Source organism: Manacus candei, unplaced genomic scaffold (genome assembly GCF_025592945.1).
Source record: "Manacus candei isolate 608988 ecotype Guabito, Panama unplaced genomic scaffold, ASM2559294v1 h1tg000014l, whole genome shotgun sequence".
NCBI classification, from domain to species: Eukaryota; Metazoa; Chordata; class Aves; order Passeriformes; family Pipridae; genus Manacus; species Manacus candei.
The window spans coordinates 32,624,114-32,643,765 of NW_026138062.1; the positions used below are offsets into that span (position 1 = coordinate 32,624,114).

Sequence of the window (19,652 nt, forward strand, 5' to 3'; positions counted from 1 at the left end):
CTTTTCTTTTCCTTTCTTTTCTTTTCTTTTCTTTTCTTTTCTTTTCTTTTCTTTTCTTTTCTTTTCTTTTCTTTTCTTTTCTTTTCTTTCCTTTTCTTTTCTTTCCTTTCTTTTCCTTTCTTTTCTTTTCTCTTCCTTTCTTTTCCTTTCTTTTCTTTTCTTTTCTCTTCCTTTCTTTTCCTTTCTTTTCTTTTCTTTTCTCTTCCTTTCTTTTCCTTTCTTTTCTTTTCTTTTCTCTTCCTTTCTTTTCCTTTCTTTTCTTTTCTTTTCTCTTCCTTTCTTTTCCTTTCTTTTCTTTTCTTTTCTCTTCCTTTCTTTTCCTTTCTTTTCTTTTCTCTTCCTTTCTTTTCCTTTCTTTTCCTTTCTTTTCTCTTCCTTTCTTTTCCTTTCTTTTCCTTTCTTTTCTTTTCTCTTCCTTTCTTTTCCTTTCTTTTCCTTTCTTTTCTCTTCCTTTCTTTTCCTTTCTTTTCTTTTCTCTTCCTTTCTTTTCCTTTCTTTTCTTTTCTCTTCCTTTCTTTTCCTTTCTTTTCCTTTCTTTTCTCTTCCTTTCTTTTCCTTTCTTTTCTTTTCTTTTCTCTTCCTTTCTTTTCCTTTCTTTTCTTTTCTCTTCCTTTCTTTTCCTTTCTTTTCCTTTCTTTTCTCTTCCTTTCTTTTCCTTTCTTTTCCTTTCTTTTCTTTTCTCTTCCTTTCTTTTCCTTTCTTTTCCTTTCTTTTCTCTTCCTTTCTTTTCCTTTCTTTTCTTTTCTCTTCCTTTCTTTTCCTTTCTTTTCCTTTCTTTTCTTTTCTCTTCCTTTCTTTTCCTTTCTTTTCCTTTCTTTTCTTTTCTTTTCTCTTCCTTTCTTTTCCTTTCTTTTCTTTTCTTTTCTCTTCCTTTCTTTTCCTTTCTTTTCTTTTCTCTTCCTTTCCTTTCCTTTCCTTTCCTTTCCTTTCCTTTCCTTTCCTTTCCTTTCCTTTCCTTTCCTTTCCTTTCCTTTCCTTTCCTTTCCTTTCCTTTCCTGAAATTTCCTGAAATTTCCTTTCCTTTCCTTTCCTGAAATTTCCTTTCCTTTCCTTTCCTTTCCTTTCCTGAAATTTCCTTTCCTTTCCTGAAATTTCCTTTCCTTTCCTTTCCTTTCCTTTCCTTTCCTTTCCTTTCCTTTCCTTTCCTTTCCTTTCCTTTCCTTTCCTTTCCTTTCCTTTCCTGAAATTTCCTGAAATTTCCTTTCCTTTCCTTTCCTTTCCTTTCCTTTCCTTTCCTTTCCTGAAATTTCCTTTCCTTTCCTGAAATTTCCTTTCCTGAAATTTCCTTTCCTGAAATTTCCTTTCCTTTCCTGAAATTTCCTTTCCTGAAATTTCCTTTCCTGAAATTTCCTTTCCTGAAATTTCCTTTCCTGAAATTTCCTTTCCTTTCCTTTCCTTTCCTTTCCTTTCCTTTCCTTTCCTTTCCTTTCCTTTCCTTTCCTTTCCTTTCCTTTCCTTTCCTTTCCTTTCCTTTCCTGAAATTTCCTTTCCTTTCCTTTCCTTTCCTTTCCTGAAATTTCCTTTCCTTTCCTTTCCTTTCCTTTCCTTTCCTTTCCTTTCCTTTCCTTTCCTTTCCTTTCCTTTCCTTTCCTTTCCTTTCCTTTCCTTTCCTTTCCTTTCCTTTCCTTTCCTTTCCTTTCCTTTCCTTTTCCTTTTCCTTTCCTTTTCCTTTTCCTTTCCTTTTCCTTTTCCTTTCCTTTTCCTTTTCTTTTTCTTTTCTTTTTCTTTTTCTTTTCTTTTCTTTTCTAGAATTTGTATTTGGTATTTTAGAAAACCCATATACTTGCTCATGGACAAACCGAACATTTAAGATCACAATCCTGGCTGCTACTCAACATGGGAAGGTTCTTGTTCTCTTTAAGAGACTCATCATGTCAAAAGCCTCTGGAACAAGTTACAGAACACACATGTATCTATCTTAGCATGTAGCCAACAGGAAAACAGTAGGAGTGAGCAAACACTGTTACATCACACTCTACGGACAAAGATATCTTTGCTTCTGTTTCATAATAAATATCTAAGAACAATTTTGAATTCATGTACTTCAAGGAACATCACACATCATATTTCAGTCAAGCCTCAAAAAAATTATTTTCTGGTTGACAGAAAATCCAAAATTGGTTTTCTCATTTTTTTCTCATTTGCATAATAGTGCAATTTGCAGAATAAGCACATTTAATTTTTATTCAGTAGTTTTCTCCTCAGTGTTAATTTTTGTTCAAGGTATGTCAAATTAGAATTTGCTATAAGCAACAGTGATGAATTACAAATCAAGTGCAATTTTCTATGTGGAAAATCAAACTGCTAGGATTTCACTTTTACAGTGATTCAGTATCGATTCAGTGTCAATTCAGTATCAAATGCACACCAGCAAGAATTACAAGGAGGTGTTTTGTTTTTTTTATCTATAAAATGAGTTCTGTTCTTTCCAACTTCACTTTAAGTAGGTTGGTTTGGTTTTTTTTTTTAAACATCTGTGCAAGCACAAACTATTCAATAACTGTTGATTTTATAAGATGCATTACATGCTTTCTTTTTATGCTTAAAAGAGTAAGCAATGATAAACAAAATAGGAAAGTAAACAGATATGATTTTTTTTTATATGGACAAGGAATTAAAGTATTGAATATTGTATTCTCAGTCTTCACATTTCTCTAAATAGAAAATGTAATCAGAAAGAGAACTTTACATAGGAAAAACTGGTAATTCAAATGAACACCCCCTCTTCCACTGACAGCTACGTGGAACCACATGGTAATTTACTAATTCTCAAGTAGCCTGTTATCTTAATCTCAGTTCATATTCAGATAAACAGGTCTTCCCAGTTTTTAAACTGGACCAACACTTGAAAAATACCAAACACTACACTGATTTACATGCTGATTTTTAAAAAATTGTGCACTTAAAAAAAAAAAAATCTTTAGTGCTTCTTGTTAATGCCATGGAAGGATTTGGTTGACAAGCCAGAAAATCTCTACAGGCCTCAATGTATTGTGTTTTCCACCCTGACACTGCAGTTAGCTTGTTAAATATTGTGGGATCTATCTTCACTAATGGGATATTTCAGAATAGTAAATATTGAATCAATAAAAAAGTTGGGTAAGTAGACAAGGCAGATTTATTGAAAAATTTCATGGTCAGTTCTCCATTACCTGAAGAAAAAAGTATTGTATTGTGTTTTTTTTTTCTTTTCTTAAAGGACATATGACAACTATTCAAAGCATGTGGCTCCTAATTCTATTTGTTTTTCAAAATACCCACCTCTGCATTTTTTATAACATGTAGTTATAGGTTAACTGAAATACCATAACTATTAAAGCATTATAGTAATCCATGCTTTCAGAATGTTCTTATTTGCCTGATCAATCTTGTTCTGCAGGGAAACAAGGTATAGCAGCAGCATCTTGGTTACTGTTATTACATATTATTTAGGTTTGCAGTACTTATGAGTTCTGTTTTATATGTACACTTACAAAATGCAATATATTTTAAATACTTAGAAATAACTCTCTGACCTGATGAAAAAGTGAACTATGTGTTACAGGGACTCCTAGGCCACTGAAACACATCCCAAGGACCATATCATCAGGCGCGTCCATGCTGTAACACCGGCATTTACTAGCAAGTAGTTTCTGAACAGCTATTCTGCTGAAAACCATCCTGAATAAAAAAAAGCACATGAAATATGTAAGACAATAGCTATTAAAGAAGCCAAATACTGTAATTAATAAATATTGCTAAATGACATAAAGCTGCAAGACCAAATGCAGCCCTCTGATACAACACATTGGAAATTTTTAAATCTGAGAAGTTGGAACTGACAAACAGTGCAAGAGGCATTTTCTGAAAGATAATTACTTTACAGAATGTAAATTAATTATACCAATTATGCCAATTATAGTTATTCCAACGATAACTTAGCTATCCACCATTTTTACCACAGCTGATAATTCCTCCTAAATTTGGCTCGGATGCGAAAGACGTGTTCTCTGTCTTACTCAAATGTACTCTCGAGTTAGTTATCATGTAGCCATTAACTGAAAAGAAGTTTAAACTTAGACTGTCATTCCCTGAATCATCTATTAGACAGATTTCCCTCCATAACTGAAAAAATGTTCCTTTAAGCCATTGCAAGGTTTTTCTGTTCATCCTAACTTTGCTGCTCATCTAAATACCAATGAGAGCCTAGAGCTGCTAGATCAGTATCACTAAAATAAGCCTTAAATAGATCAGGAACATGTTGATATCTTAAGTTCAACATCTGAGGGACTACAATCTTGTCTAGTGTTCCATAGATGCCTTTAAGTTCCTCTATCCACCCAGTCCAATCAGAATAAAGGGTACTCTAGCTACTACAAATTATATTAAAAAGATTCACTCTGAAATTGCTGCAGGGCTTCATGAGTTCATTCACTGTATGGTAATCCTTCGCTTGACACTGGGATATGGTAAAACTTCTACAAATACTGAATGCTAAGGCAAAAAGACTGACCTTAGAATATTGTCAGATTAAAGCAGTAAGAAACTCCATCAATATCATTGCAACTTTGAAGACTGCATATATAATAAAAAGAAAAAAACCAGAGAGTACAATAGGAAGTCGTATGAGTCAGCACAGAGAGGGAACAATAAACTAGAGCCTGGGGGCAAGGGGTAAGAGCTGGGACTTGTGACCAGCTAGTGTTGCTACACAGGTGTGAGGTAAATTGCACACATTTGGGGGAAACATCACTGTTTCTATTGAAACTCATTTGTGTTGTAATTTAAAACATTTGCACTCAAAAGAGGAGCTAATGTAGATCTCAGTAGGAGTTTAAATAAATTACCCTCCTCCGCCAGTGATATAACTGTATCCTCCTGTTCCCAAGCCGTAACCATAACGCTCTCCAAGAAATACTGGTTCATTTGGGTCATAGCAGCTGAGTAATTTTCGGAGTCTGAAGATACTATAGTATGAAAATCCATTAAAAAAATCTTGCAAAACTTAATTTGTAAACATATTGTTAGCTTAAATGGCATTCTAGTAAGTAGCACAAAGATACCAGGAGAAATTCAGAAATTCTACCAAAAAATCCCAGAGACACAAACTGTTAGACATTTACGATGGATTATATAAGATATGACAGCCAATTTTGGTCAAGTGATGAATCAAGTAGCTTAAAATATTTTTCTGAGGTAGGTAAAGTTTGTCAGCAAAAGTGCACCTCATCTCAGAGAAAATGTGAAATTATTTTTTCTGATCAATGGTAAGATCTTTGCAAGTTACCAATGAACATTTACAAATTGAAGAACAAAAGGTAGTTTTAGTTATATGAACACTGCTCTATCTACAGTTACATCCTCTTCCAAATTCTTCTGCCACATGATTGAATGTAAAGTATTGTCTTGAACTACTTATGTTCATGTCCACGTGATTCTGCTCATTGATCACTGTGCCTTTTTTTTGCTTATATCGCAGTGTCAGATTTTACGTGAATGGAATCTAATTTTCTAACAAAGAAAATAATTTTTTTCTTTTTCTGAACATCATTCGGGGTAGCTTGGACAACTGCCCTAGCTTATGGAACCTTTTTTCTGCACATTTACGTGAGAAATACGTCTTATAAAGCATATTAGTCAATGACTAAAACCAATCGGCTCAGACACACCTATATTGAGGAACCAATGTGTAATCATATTCAGACTATATGATTACATTAAATACTAATATGCATAGTTTTAACCAAGTTACAAGATTACACTGATTTTAATATCCGTCAAAAAAATGCTTAAGTGACAGTTTTTTTTCTTGAAGAAATATAAAGATATGTAACTAATAAAACAGGCGTATCTCTTGAATACAGAAGAATAGATAAATATTGCTAAAACTCATATTGGTATGAGCAGTGGTAAATCCTGCAGTAATGAAATTTATACCTTATCAGTGTGTCATCATCCACTATGACTAACCAAGGGGTTCTGGGAGAGGTATGATTCAAAAACCTTTCCAAAATGGCAAAGGTTTTCCCACAGTGACCTAAAGAAAGAGAAATTAACAGAATATACATTTAAATAAAGTAGGATTTTAAAATAAACTATTATTAATTAAATAAATGTTCTACTGCACTATGTAAAACATTTTGGAAATGACTGCCAAAATATGGGAGATGCGAGTTTAAGTTACAATCTTTGTTATGCAGAATGGTATTTGTAAAAACTGCTCCAGCACAACCACTGCTTTCTATGCAGGAACACACTTTTGAAGGATTTAATTCTTTGAATTAAAAATAACCTTTATTCCAACTATCCTGTTAAGCTGTTGGACAATACTGGACAGATTGTTACTTTTAATTTCGAAAACTGTAAAATAAAGAGACTATGATAGAAACATGTTCTGCAAAATACTCCAAGATATTTTCATAGCATTTCATGATGCATCAGGCAAATCCATTGCCTTTATATAAATATTTAGATCTATATTAATCTATCGCATTCATCACTACAACTCGGGTCCTGTTAACTGCCCCCCAAGGAAAGGTCTTAATATTTATCACAAGACTATAATGAAGCTGGAGGGGTAAGACACCCTTTATAGGAATGAAGAAGTGAAACACCCTTGTTCAGAATGAGCAGGACAAGACAAACAAGGAGTTTCAGATTTCTACTGAATGTTCTTTAGATCTCGGAAAAAACTAATTGCAGTTAGTCTTAACACAGTTGGCTGTGTAAGCAATTGTCACCATCAATATTAAAATTAATAAACACTAAAAATAAGGATAGGATATTATATTTGAAGCTATTTACAGTTTAAATGTTTTTGAGAAAATGCCGTAAGGAATGCTTAAGAAATGAAGGAAGTCCTGTGCTGATTTTATGAAACTGTGAACTTAATGCAGACTGATGTTTGTACATTTACAAACTTAGAGCCAAGATTTCTATATTTTATTTCATCACAAAATGTGGAAGGTCCCTTCCCCCTGGCATAACTAGAAATACTGGGCATGGCTTCTACAGATGATCCACATACGCCCATCAGGCCTGCTGCCTCCTGAAAACACGCTCTGTTTGCATATGTCCCACTGCACCTGTGCAAATAGAAATCCGTGCCTATTCTATTTATGTTTCTAACAGACCCTGTGGAGGACAAAAAAGAAGGGCAGAAATAACCCAGAGATCAGAACAATTGACCTAGTGGGCCAGATAAAGCTAACAGGCCACTGCTTGGACACCTCTAATTCAGAAGGTACAGCCTGTAGACTATAAGCCTAAGAAAAATAGATCAAATGAAAGAAAAAAATAAAAATTAATAAACTCACGAAAGACACCATATCCGTAGTATTTTTTCTATTCAAACACAAAGTACATTAATTTAAAACCCCACTATTTGACATACAAACATTTAAATCTTAACATTTAGTTTTTGTGCTTAAACCAAGACATACTAGGCACAAGAATTTAATATTTGAAAACCACATGGTAAGCAGTTTGCGCTCAGCTGGCACTGCCTAAGGTCTTTTGAAATAAATTTATGACTTCTGCTACTGCTGATGATCTTACTCAAGATCATCAGTAACTGAAGTTATTACTCTTACCCCAACTAATAATACCAATTTTTTTGTCTTGGAGTATATCAGTGTACCATGCTTTCATACTCATGGTATTTAGGTTTTTACTATAAAGAACATGTTACCTACACAGGGGAACTCCCAATGTACTCCCCATCCATTTCCTGTGGCAAAAACATTCTTTTTAGGCTGCACAGATGCGCCACAGACATAATTTCTAAATTACATACTTTACATGAAATACACATGTCATCCATAAAACTTAACTTCTTCAGACAGTTATTTGTGCAAAACTGACAACAACAGGTAATAGCTCACCTCTGTCAGTATTAGGTATGCCTAAATCTATAGTAGGAATGGACATGTCTGCATAATCACTGTAGTATTCAATAAGGGCAGCTTCTCTTTCCCAAGTCTGCTTTACAACTGGTACTGCAAAACAATGATTGACATTGAAACACAAGTAACTTGATTAAAACAAGTACTTGATCAAAAAATTTATGTTAACCATTTATTGTTAACCACATTCCTTTGCATGGTAATAAAAATGCTGTTTCAAATACAGCACTATGGTTCTAAATGTTCATCCTATTTTCTTTCCCATAATACTTAGAACCAATTTTATATCTTTATGAAAGCCAATCAGGACAGTTTTATATACATGATAAAAAATTATTTTAAAATATGACTATAGTTTCGTATTACATTGAAAACTGTGATATTTACATTTTGGCTAACCGAAGCGTGGAATTCATTACTTTTACACTTGCTATGGTAGACTTCATAGCACACATCAGCACAAACACAATCAGAAATCAATCCTACTTCCAGTATTGAAACTGCCACATTTTAAAAACAACACATCCAACTGTACAGCGTATAAAATGTTCTGAATTAGAAACAGACCAAATATGCATTTGGAAATGTTATGCTTGTGTTATACACATCCTATCTGACAGCAACGTCATATTAATGCTCAAAAGCACCCATCTATGGAGACACACCCACAGAGCATTTTACAACCATTCCTGTTATAAATGTATAAATATTTATTATTTTATTTATAAATAGAAATATTTGTGTAATTTATAAATATCATACAACCAATTTTGATCCCATGGAGATTCCGTTCAAAGGAGGATTGCTTAATGCTTCTCTACAAAAACAACCCTTTTCTTATTAGTTTGGCATTTCACATCAACATTTAAAATTGATCATACAGAATTCTAACAATGGTGCTGTGAATGTTTAAATTACATCCAGAAGTGAATGTAACACAAAAAACCCCCAACCATCTGCAGGGTGTTTGGAAGAAAACTATCAGATTAAAATAATGATCTCTTTTCCATCTTAAAAATTAAGTGGTCAGACCTTAGATGAGCAAGTACTCTGAAACACTACTGTGCATTCTGCTGTCATTGTTTCTATGCTTTATGTTCTCTGACACCATCCAGGAGGTCTCACTGGTAGCAGCTAGTGCTCTAAATAGAGGAAATATTCCTATAACTTCCCTTTGCTGTTATATAACTTTGATGCTTGTGAACAATTCATTTTAGTCTCTTGCTAGAATCATCCATTGCCTAATTTGATGTTTGCTGCATACCTGCTTGCTCAATTCCCTGTACTCTAACCACACAAGAACTTGAAGGATTAATTATTCTTGATTGACCAATAGTCAGTTTGATAAGTTACTTTTTATTTCATTTTAGTGTTAAGACAGAGTAACAGGAACTCAATGCACTAATGGAAAGGCTTTAATATTTGGAAAAAAAATCATTTCCGTAGCAGTGTGCAATGGTCCATCCCGCTTTTAAAAGTTTTTAAAGAAATGCAAGTGTTCTCATTTTTTTTTCATTAAAAAAACAAAGGGAATTATGTACAAAAAAACGTACTCATACAACTTTATAGCAGAGTTTTGAATGCAAAGCCAGGAATTTCACAAAGCATTAACTCTACCTCCTGTGTAATAAAAAGTCACATTACATCATATAACACTGCATAATCAGGCACTAATTGGCAGAGTAAACTATTTTCTTTCAACTAGATTAAGAAAACAAGTAGGCAGGAAATTATTTTCTTATTTTGTGGAAATGTTCTACTTAAAAATGTCTCTTAGAAGAACAAAACCCGAAAGCTTTCAGAAAACAAGGCCCCAGCACAGAAGTATCACAGATATACAAAAGTGTCCAACCTTCACCTGGTAGAAGAGACACATCTGTAAAGGTTGTTTTACCTTTCTCCAAACAAGGACCAGAAACTCAACGGGGTGCTTTAACATACTGAAATATTTGCTATTACAGACTGAGCCTCTCAATTTCTTCAGTGGAGTGAGTCCCCTTCTGCATATAAATGAAGTATGTTCACTGAAGCAAGGACTTGAACCTCACCTCAGTTAAATGGTCTAGCAAGGGGGCTACTAGCTAAAGTGTCTTTCTCTTTTCCTTGCTTGTCTTGATGGAAGTGTCACCACCAGACTAATGTCTACTGTAAATTGAATCCCACAATACTTCGTCATTTCTAGCAACTTGTATCTTCCAAAGGAAGAACAACTATATGAAATTTTGGGCTAGATGTTAATGCAAATATTTATCAACGTATTAAAACTTGTGATCACACCAAAATTTTAATACCATTAGAGATATTTATAGAAGGTCAGCTCTATGCTCTTAATGACATTTTATTTGTGCAGTTTCTAGAACCTTGATCCATGTTTGCAGTCTTGAAAATTTCTTTTATAACTATGTATGCTATGTGTAAGAAGAGCTGTATCTGAAGTAAATTCTGAGGTAAAATTTAGCTGCTTTTAAAAGCACATCAATTTCCAAGCTTAAAAGCTGCACTAATGTAGTTTTTGGCATACAATAAAGAATGACTTACCAGGTAAAAAGAGCTCTCTGAAGCTGGCATTCATTAATCTTTCAAAATCTTGAGCAAGATTATCCTCTATTGCATAACACTGGAAGCTGTGAGGAAAGTTCAAGAATTTTCCTCAGTCTTCAACAGCTGTTTCCTGAAGGATGTTTACGCTATCTTTTTGAAGCCTTATGTTATTGTCTGACTTTCTAGGTTGTTTTGTTTTGATTTTTTGCAAATTTTGATGTAAGAAAATAAACATGGATCCAGAAAGGAGAACTCTTCAGTGAACTCCGATTACAGGACAGTCAATTTTGTTTTGTCAAAAGCTACTTTAAAGATAGTCTAATTATTAGGTTATTAAAATACTACAAATGTGTCTTCAAGAGCAGTAGCATTAAAAATAATAATTCATCTTCTTATGAAAAAAAAGCCATGTGCTTTTAACCAGACTTAGTTAAGAAAAGAGCTTTTCTCTTCATCCTGTCTTCTGACAATACATGTGGCAACCCCCCCTCCCCCCAATTTGGTACAGGTACTAACCATTACTTAATTTTCAATTTTTTGTCAATTATAATTACTTTAAATTATGCTTATAAACAAACTAAGCCTAATGATGACAATATTATGCACCTGCAGTATTAAAGAGCACACAAAACTCAAATTCCTGGAAATAAATCTATTCCTGAATTTCTTTATTAACAAATGTCTAGAAGTAAACTAGAATGCATTGGTAGGTGGCATCCAGTAAGTAGAGTGTCTTCTGCTAAATCAGCGGATTTAGAATTTAGAATTTTTCCTGCAATACTTGATCTAGCTTAACTTATCTGAGCATTATTGTGTATTAGCTGAAGCTGAGTGTCTCTCTGTGTCTTTATTTTCCATGCCTATGAGAAGGAAGTTAATGCCCACTGCATGTATCTCGTTGGGTGGTGCTAGGTTTTCTTTTTGTTGTTCTTAGCATGGATATCAAAGTCCTATTTTTTTTTGGTGATTATCATTACTTGTATAACACTACAATTTCAAAAACATGCCATAGCGTTTCACACACTTGGGAGATTCTTAATCTGGGTCACAGGTTGGACAAAGTACTACATATGACCAAATATCTACAAGAGACAAAATTTCCCATTGCAAGCATTATAAAACACATGTGCACATCGAATTGCATAGTGTGACAACAGCCAGAAGGAATATGACAACATAAGCTGCTCAATCTTTTACTGGAGAGAAGGGCAGTACAAAAGGAAGGAGGAGATGAGGGACCTTTCAGCTTGTTCAGATTTCTAAATCAGTCACCATAGAGCTGCACAATTGTCACTGCTAGTACAAAGGACAGAAGTGAACCAATTATCTGGGGCAAAGTCACTGAAGGATATTAATAGCTGCTATATTAATTAATATTGCAAGAGCTCCAATTTACAATTTAAGCTAACTTCATGCATATTTTAATTTAGATATTAAATTTCAAGTTTTTTGCCAAGAATCATTAATGATGAAACATCAAACAGCTTTTCATCTCAAATGTTTGACAGGACTCCTGAGGACTCTGAACAGCAAAAAAATTCTGTCTAAAGAATAAGCTGTTTATAATTCTGAAACTTTCCTGCTTCCAAGCTGATTTCGCAAATATTAGTCCCAAGAGCTACAGAGACAGCAAAGATCAGCTTGTTTTTCAGATATTCATTTAATGAACTATATTGCATAAATCTAGTACCTTGACCATTCAACAACTTACTTCTGTCATCATGAAATTTTCGACATGTTTTTACAGCAACAAAAATGTCTTCCTTTTTCACTGGTTCTCCCTATATGAACAGAACAAAACATAATCTTTAAGTGCAGGCTCTGCCTGTAATACTTTACAGGATATGCATGTCCATACATATAATAAAACAGATAATACCTTTTCATTGTATAGCATATCAAACAGAATAGTGTACTAGTAATACATTAGGAAGTACATTTTTATCTATTGAAAAAAAGTCACTGGTTGTTTAAAATTCCTGAAATAACATAATTGAAATACATTTTTCATCGATAAAGAACTATGAGAACATGTTAAATTGTATCACACTTGGAAAAAGCAGATTAAATGCTACACACTAAAAATCTTTCAATTTTCTCAGTTGTAATAAACCATTTGACCACTTTTATTTATTATCATTTTTGGCACCTAGAATTTCTCTCTCCTGGAAGCACGGAACACTTTTTGGCCTCCAGTAACACTTAAGTCATAATAACACAAATGTATTCTCCTAGAGGTGGAAGAGATGGGTTGTACTTTAGGGCAACAAATACTGTATTACGATCATCTATACTTCAGTATCTCACAGAAGTGCAAGGGTAAATACTTTACAGATCATGTGCTGATCAAACATTGTGGTAGAAAGACCCATTAAAACATTTGCAATATTAATTGCTAGGAAATATCCAGAACAAACTACTTTCTTAAGTCTTTTTTAACTCATTGAAAAATATTTTCTTAAATTTTGAGATTTCTGAAGTCGAGTATTATGCATTTTATTACGAATTTTACATTTACTAAGTGAATGATATTTAAAATATGGTACTTACACAAAGTGGCAGAAAATTACTGAATGTTGTTGCACAATAATCAACTTTATATGAGTTCATATCATCTGTGCAGAACTCAGGCACTGGAGTAAGATGTGGTCCTTCCCCTTTCTGCCAAATGTACAGGGCAATCTGTCAAAATAGGTAACATTTATATCAGTAATGACACTGTATAAAAATATTCAGGGCATGCAAAGAAATCATATTACACGGTAAACTTAACAGGAAAAGTGAAGAATATGGAATGCTGTAGAAGACTTGTCCCTTAGTCAATCAACTAGTTGCATACCTTACTTCTTGCTCATGTTTCTAGAGCCAACACATAATATTTTTGCTATAGAAGAAATTCTATGAGTTGTTTTAACATATACTCAAGATGTAGGAAATCTGGTTTCCAGGTTTACTTATATCTAACTCAACTGGAATTTACAGGAGGAATGACACTTCTCCAATGGAGCAAAATTAGTCCTGGGTTCTAGTTTCTGTTTCTCATACTATTTACACATATTCCCAATGGAAAACAAGCAAAGTGCTCCTCTCTAATATGGTGCCAGACCCAGCACACACTAAAAGCAATGAAAATGAGTTTCCTTTTCACTGTTTTATGCCTACTTAGGAACTTTTAGCTTTAGCCCCCCAGCCTAGGGCCAGAATTCAACTCCTCCTTTAGTAAATAATGTGATCATTATGCTATTATTAAGAGAGTACAATATTTCCTTTTCCTCCTTGTTCAGAAGAACCAAGAGCATTAAGTATGGACTGAACAAGCCCAAGTCATCAAAGCAGTCACAGACTTCTAATTTATAGATGATTATTTTTGACATCCCTGCCCATGACATGGAGGTTGGAACTAGATATCTTTTAGGTCCCTTCTAACCCAAACCATTCTGCGATTCTATGATTTTTCTGTCTGTCTCATTTAGGTCTCAACAACCTCAGAAAATCTCAACTTCCTGCCCATAGTAATTTCTGGAACTTAGAGGGAACGAAATAGAAGGTCAGTTTGTTACATGCCCTGTTAGGACTGGGTCAGGTTTAGAACACAATTATGTATTTGAAACAAGCTTCTAGATTTGAAAGATTTTCAACAGGGCACAGTCACATAACAGAACACAATTAACTGATGACTTTTTAGTAAGTTGTTGATTGTAGCTGTGCTGTTGTAACTACACATACACCCTTTGACCACCTCAACTGCTAAGTAAAAACATTTAGTTTGATTGCACTGAAAAGAGTTTAAATTACTGTATTCTTCCTTGCAATTGAGCAGATGCAGGCTACCGGCAACTGTGAGTACAAACATTATTATTCACTAATAAGCAATGCTTCTGAAAACACAGATGAATCCAGCATCACATATGAGTTCAACAAAGTATTCAAGGGAAAGGACACTATATGGAAGAAAACTGACACTCATGCTTATGCATTAAGACAAATGCTGTTGATCATGCTTGAAGTAGAGGTGGAGTAGGGAATTGGCATGTAAGAGATACACTCACTGTAAGAAGCAGCCAATAAACACACATAAATCTCCAAATTTATCATTTTGCCTTGTCACCATATTCACATTATGGAATATAAGTGGTTCTTTATCCTACCATTTAGCCACACACAACAGCAAGGCAGGACCTGCCTTTCACAAACCCATGCTGGCTAGGCCTGATCCCCTCATTATCCTGTATGTGTCACATGATGGCACTCAAGATGATCTGCTCCATCACTAAAGTCAGGCTGACAGGCCTGTAGTTCCACAGATCCTTCTTCTGACCCTTCTTGCAGATGGGTGTCACATTTGCTAACCTCCAGTCCACTGGGATCTCCCCAGTTAGCCAGGACTGCTGGTAAATGATGGAAACTGGCTTGACAAGCTCTTCCACCAGCTCCCTTGGTACCCTTGGATGGATCCCATCTGGTCCCATCGACTTGGGTGTATCTAAGTGGTGCAGTAGCTGATCACTGATCACTTCCCCTCCTTTTCCCTGTCTTCCAGCTCAGGGGGCTGGGTACCCTGTGAACAATTGGTCTTACCATTAAAGACTGGGTCAAAGAAGGTATTAAGTACCTCTGCTTTTTTCTCATCCTTTGTCACTACGTTTCCCTCTGGTATCTGATAAAGGGTGGAAATTCTCCTTAGCTCTCCTTTTGTTGCTACAGTATTTATAGAAACATTTTTTGTTGTCTTTTACAGCAGTAGCCAGACTAAGTTCTAGTTGGGCATTTCTCCCTGCATAACCTCATGATATCCTTGTGGTCCTGCTGAGTTCCCTGCCTCTTCTTCCAAAGGTCTTAAACTCCCCTTTTTACCCCAAGTTCCAGCCAAATCTCTCTGTTCAGAAAGGCCACTCTTCTTCCCCAGTGGCTCATCTTCTGGAACATGGACATGACCTGCTCCCGCACCTCACTATTTCCTTACCGAAGAATGTTCAGCCTTCTTGGACTCCTTTGCCTTTCAGGACTTTCTTAAGAGACTTTCTCAACCAGTGTCCTGACACAGGCCAAAGTCTGCCCTTTGTATCTCCAAGACAGTAGTTCTGCTGCCCCCTCTCCTTACTTCTCTAAGAATAAAACCCATCATTTCGTGGTCACTATGCCCAAGAGAGCCTCCAATCATCACATCACCCGTCAGTCCTTCTCTATTCACCAACAGCAGGTCGAGCAGTGCTCACTCACCGGTTGTGCCAGGAAGCAACTTCCTGAACTGTTCCCTCTCTGCTCTATTGTATTTCTAGCAGACATCTGGTAAGTGGGAGTCCCCCATGAGAATGAGGGCTAGTGACTGTGAGACTTCTCCCAGCTGCTTACAGAACATTTAATCTGCCTCTTCATCCTGTTTGGGGGGGTCTGTAACAGAATCCCACCAGAATGTCTGCCTTGTTGGCCTTCCCCCTGATTATTACCCATAAACACTCAATCCTATTAACACCATGGTCAAGCACTTGACAAGCCCTGACCTAGAGGGCTATCCCACTGCCTCTCCTTCCTTGAGTATTCCTTTTGAAGAGTTTATAGCCATCCATTGCAGCACTACAATTGAGCCAGTTATCCCACTGTGTTTCTGAGGTGGCAACTATGTATAGCTTTCCTGCTGTGCCATGACTTCCAGCCTCTCCTCTTTGTTGCCCATGCCATGAGCATTCACGTAGATGCATTTCAGTTGGGCTATTGATCCCAACACTTTTTGGACGGGAGAACCCTAATTCCTATGTGACTACTCTCAGGTGCTTCCATGGTTTCTAACACACCAATAATAACCTTGTGTCATTACTGCCACATGGATCTCCATCCTCTGCCACCACTGAGACAGCAGACTAGAGGACCTCACTAGCACACTGTCCCTCAAACACCAGTGTAGCACCCCCAGGCCTATCTCTAGTGAACCTGGTTTTATCCCTTTCCCCCTCCAAATCTAATTTAAAGCTCTCTCAATGACCCCTGGTAACTCCTGGGCAAAGATCCTTTACCCCACCTGAGACAGGTGTACCCTATCTGTTGTCAACAGCTCTGCTGTCATGTAAACTGACCCACAATCAAAAACCTCAGACTCTGCCATTGACACCAGGCTCAGAGCCACGTATTGGTTTGCTGGCCCTTCCTGTTCCTTCCCTCATCGTTTCCTGAAAGTGGAAGGATAAAGGAGAACACATCACTTGTGCTCCTGGATCTCCTTAACCTGTATTAGTTCAGAATTCAGCTATTCAGAGTTAAGTCTATCGCATGAACCAACAAAGAAGCAGTGCTCCTGCAGCACAAGGAACAACTGTAACTTAACATTAATTATTTATGAAAATTCACAATATGCTAAAATTTCCCACTGGAAAATGAAATCTGCAATAGAAAGCCTTAGAATGGTGTAAAGCTATTTGATTTCGGAAGTGAGGTCAGAGTGCTATTTTGGGTTATAGTGCAGATGACACACTGTTACTAGAACAATGGAAATGGATTTACTATAAAAAGAGAAGAATAGTCTTAGTTCTAGTTCAAATCTAGTGTTAGACATACAAAAAATCAATTTTTTCTTCCAGTTTTGAATAAGCATCAAGGAATATGCTAGATATTATATAGTTACAAAAAGTCTAAACAACAACCTACAAATGAGCAGCATGACAAAAATCCTTTACCGCATCTGAGAGATAGGGAAGTGATATAAATGTTATGGGAAAAAAGAAAAAGAAAAGGATACAGAGCACAATAAAATACCAAAGACTAGAGGCATATGTTATTAGGACTCTATCAACCTAAAATATTTCTTAAAACATTTCTCAAAACATTTCTCATCCTTCATAAACTTAAACATTACACACAATCATTAAAGATAACAGATTATATCCTTTGATTTGTTGTCAATCTTGATTCACACAAGAAGGACGTAGAGATAAAAATTATTTAAGAGGGAGAAGCTGGTGATTTATAAAATAAATGAGGGGAAATGGAACTGTTTCTAGGGAGACGAGGCTGTGCAGAAAGAATAATTACAGGGCTGAATTAGGTTATCAATGGCAATAAATTTGAAATGAAACATATGCAAAAACCTGCTAACAGAATGAGAAGTGGGTGGAAGTAATTTTGCTGGTCGACTGATCAATTGTTTTTCATTAAGCAATCTGTGGCACATAAAAGCGAGGTTTCTTAATGATCTTTTTTATGACACTGTTTAGAGACTTTGTCAGTGCTGAGGTAGACTGGAATATTGGGAATATACGAATGACTTTGTCTTACAAAAAAAAAGATTAAGAGTGTGAAGCCTGAGGTCTTGCATTTAGAAAAAACTAACAAGAGGAAAGAAACAGCTTTGTTGTCTTGTTTATGTAGCAAAATGAAAGCTGAGAGGTCCTAATGCTAATGAGAAATACATCAGTCAAGAAGGGGAAACTATGTGAAAGAATGGTGTTGCCACAAACCCAAATTCATTTAAATATGCTACAAATCTATACTCTATAAATACACTGTAGATTTATGTTATAAATGAGGAGGTTTATAACCACTACAAGATCTGAAACAGCAGCAGTGGTTTTAAGCAAGGTGGGTTTTCTTCAGGACCAGAACCATAATTCATAGCTGACTTTCAAGAGTTTTAAAATATTTAAAACTAATTCAGTATCACCCAATTTCAGGCCAAAAATCAACAAGCTTATTCCAGATTCATCCTCCTCTTCTATCCTGGTTCAGAAGTTCACTTGGGTGAAAAAACTAAACACGGTACAAAACCCTGTGCTACACAAATATTCTGAATGCAGAAAAAAAATAAAAAAGCTTCAGAAAAAGTAGCACTGATACTCTTCCAGATCCACCCCCCACTCCTTTGTTCTCATGTTTCAGTCAGAGTCTGAAATACCTAGTGACAACCTGTTGAAGCTCTTGCAAATCAGAGACAAAAAATAACAGTTGCAGACTTCCATGCTGCAAATTGCAGCACTGATTGTTCACACAACAGTTGGGATCCTCAGACTATTTAGGGCAAACTCCACCATATTTAGCTCTGAGAATCTGATTTAGAAAGTGAGTGAGGCTGGCTAATACCTGAGATACTGTTCACCTCAGCTTATGCTTCACGAATTGCAAGTCTCTCCTTTGTTACAGAGTAAGCCTTAGAATATACCTTATTGTATACAATCACGCACACATTCATATATGAAAGCAATTTTATTAATGAATTCCTCTATGCTTAAAATATTATTTTAAAGTATTACAATATTTTAAAGAAAGGGAATATTGCAGTCAAACTTTCTAGCAATGTTTAAGAAAAATGGCATATTTCCATTTTGATTTATCATCATTCAAATATATAACTCTATATATTTTTTCATCACATCACTGCTTACCTCATGCTTTAAATCTATTGTAAAGTCTGACTTCAGTGGTTCGCTCTTCAACTTCTTCGCAAGCCTATACAATTAAAGATGAAGAAATCTACTCAGACATATAAAAAAAATCAATCACTATTGTTTGCAGGAAAATGTATATTACTGGAAAATGGTATATTACTGACCATTTTATAAGGGGAAAAATAATAAATCACATTTCTGTAGTTATTGCCTCAAGAAGCAACTTATATTTCTTTATCGTATTAATTTTTTTTCATCTGAGCCCAGTGTCATGATGTTAATATTAATTTTCAGCACACACATTTTGACACATTTTTCCTGCCCTAAAAAAAAGTTCTCACTTGGAGTAGATGTACATTCTCAACAAATTAAAAGCAGCAGTACATTTGAAGCTCAATATTGATCAGCATCTCAAACTTCAGACAATATTCTCTTCTCTGTGTATTGCAAAGAATAGTGTTCAGGCACTTTCAATTTTTGAAAACATCAATCCTTGCTACAGTAAGGTGCATTCAGCTTCTGATATCTATGAACTTGAAATCTCCTTTGAAAGCATCTAATGTGAAGTAAACACATAGTTTGTCTCTACAACATGGGAAACACTTCTAGAGGGCAACGCAGTCACTCTAAGATCCAGGAATAAAACCACTGTCTGGGGGAGAATACATTTTTTAAATTACAAAATATGGTATTGAACTAGTTGAATAACTAGTACTGTTCAACTATTAACTAGATGACATAGGCAGAGCAAAGCAAAATAAATCACATGCACAGAAAATCTATTTCTGTACCTTTGTCTAATAATGACTTCTTAAGTGCTTATAATAATTATGCTTGGAATATATCAAACAATGAA

General features: G+C 35.3%; 1 protein-coding gene across 3 annotated transcripts in view; it reads right to left on the bottom strand.

Annotated features, from left to right (window-relative positions):
* Positions 1–19,652, bottom strand: part of B3GLCT (beta 3-glucosyltransferase) — a 59,739-nt gene that overhangs the window by 4,436 nt on the left and 35,651 nt on the right. For 2 of the 3 annotated variants that reach the window (XM_051778892.1, XM_051778893.1), the window contains exons 8-14: positions 18,794–18,857; positions 12,975–13,106; positions 12,136–12,205; positions 7,863–7,976; positions 5,917–6,016; positions 4,827–4,946; positions 3,516–3,660 (exon numbers count right to left, since the gene is read on the bottom strand). In XM_051778892.1, the coding sequence (XP_051634852.1) occupies positions 3,516–3,660; positions 4,827–4,946; positions 5,917–6,016; positions 7,863–7,976; positions 12,136–12,205; positions 12,975–13,106; positions 18,794–18,857 (745 nt within the window). The remainder of the gene's footprint in view (positions 1–3,515; positions 3,661–4,826; positions 4,947–5,916; positions 6,017–7,862; positions 7,977–12,135; positions 12,206–12,974; positions 13,107–18,793; positions 18,858–19,652) is intronic. The other variant, XM_051778894.1, reaches the window with a different exon arrangement.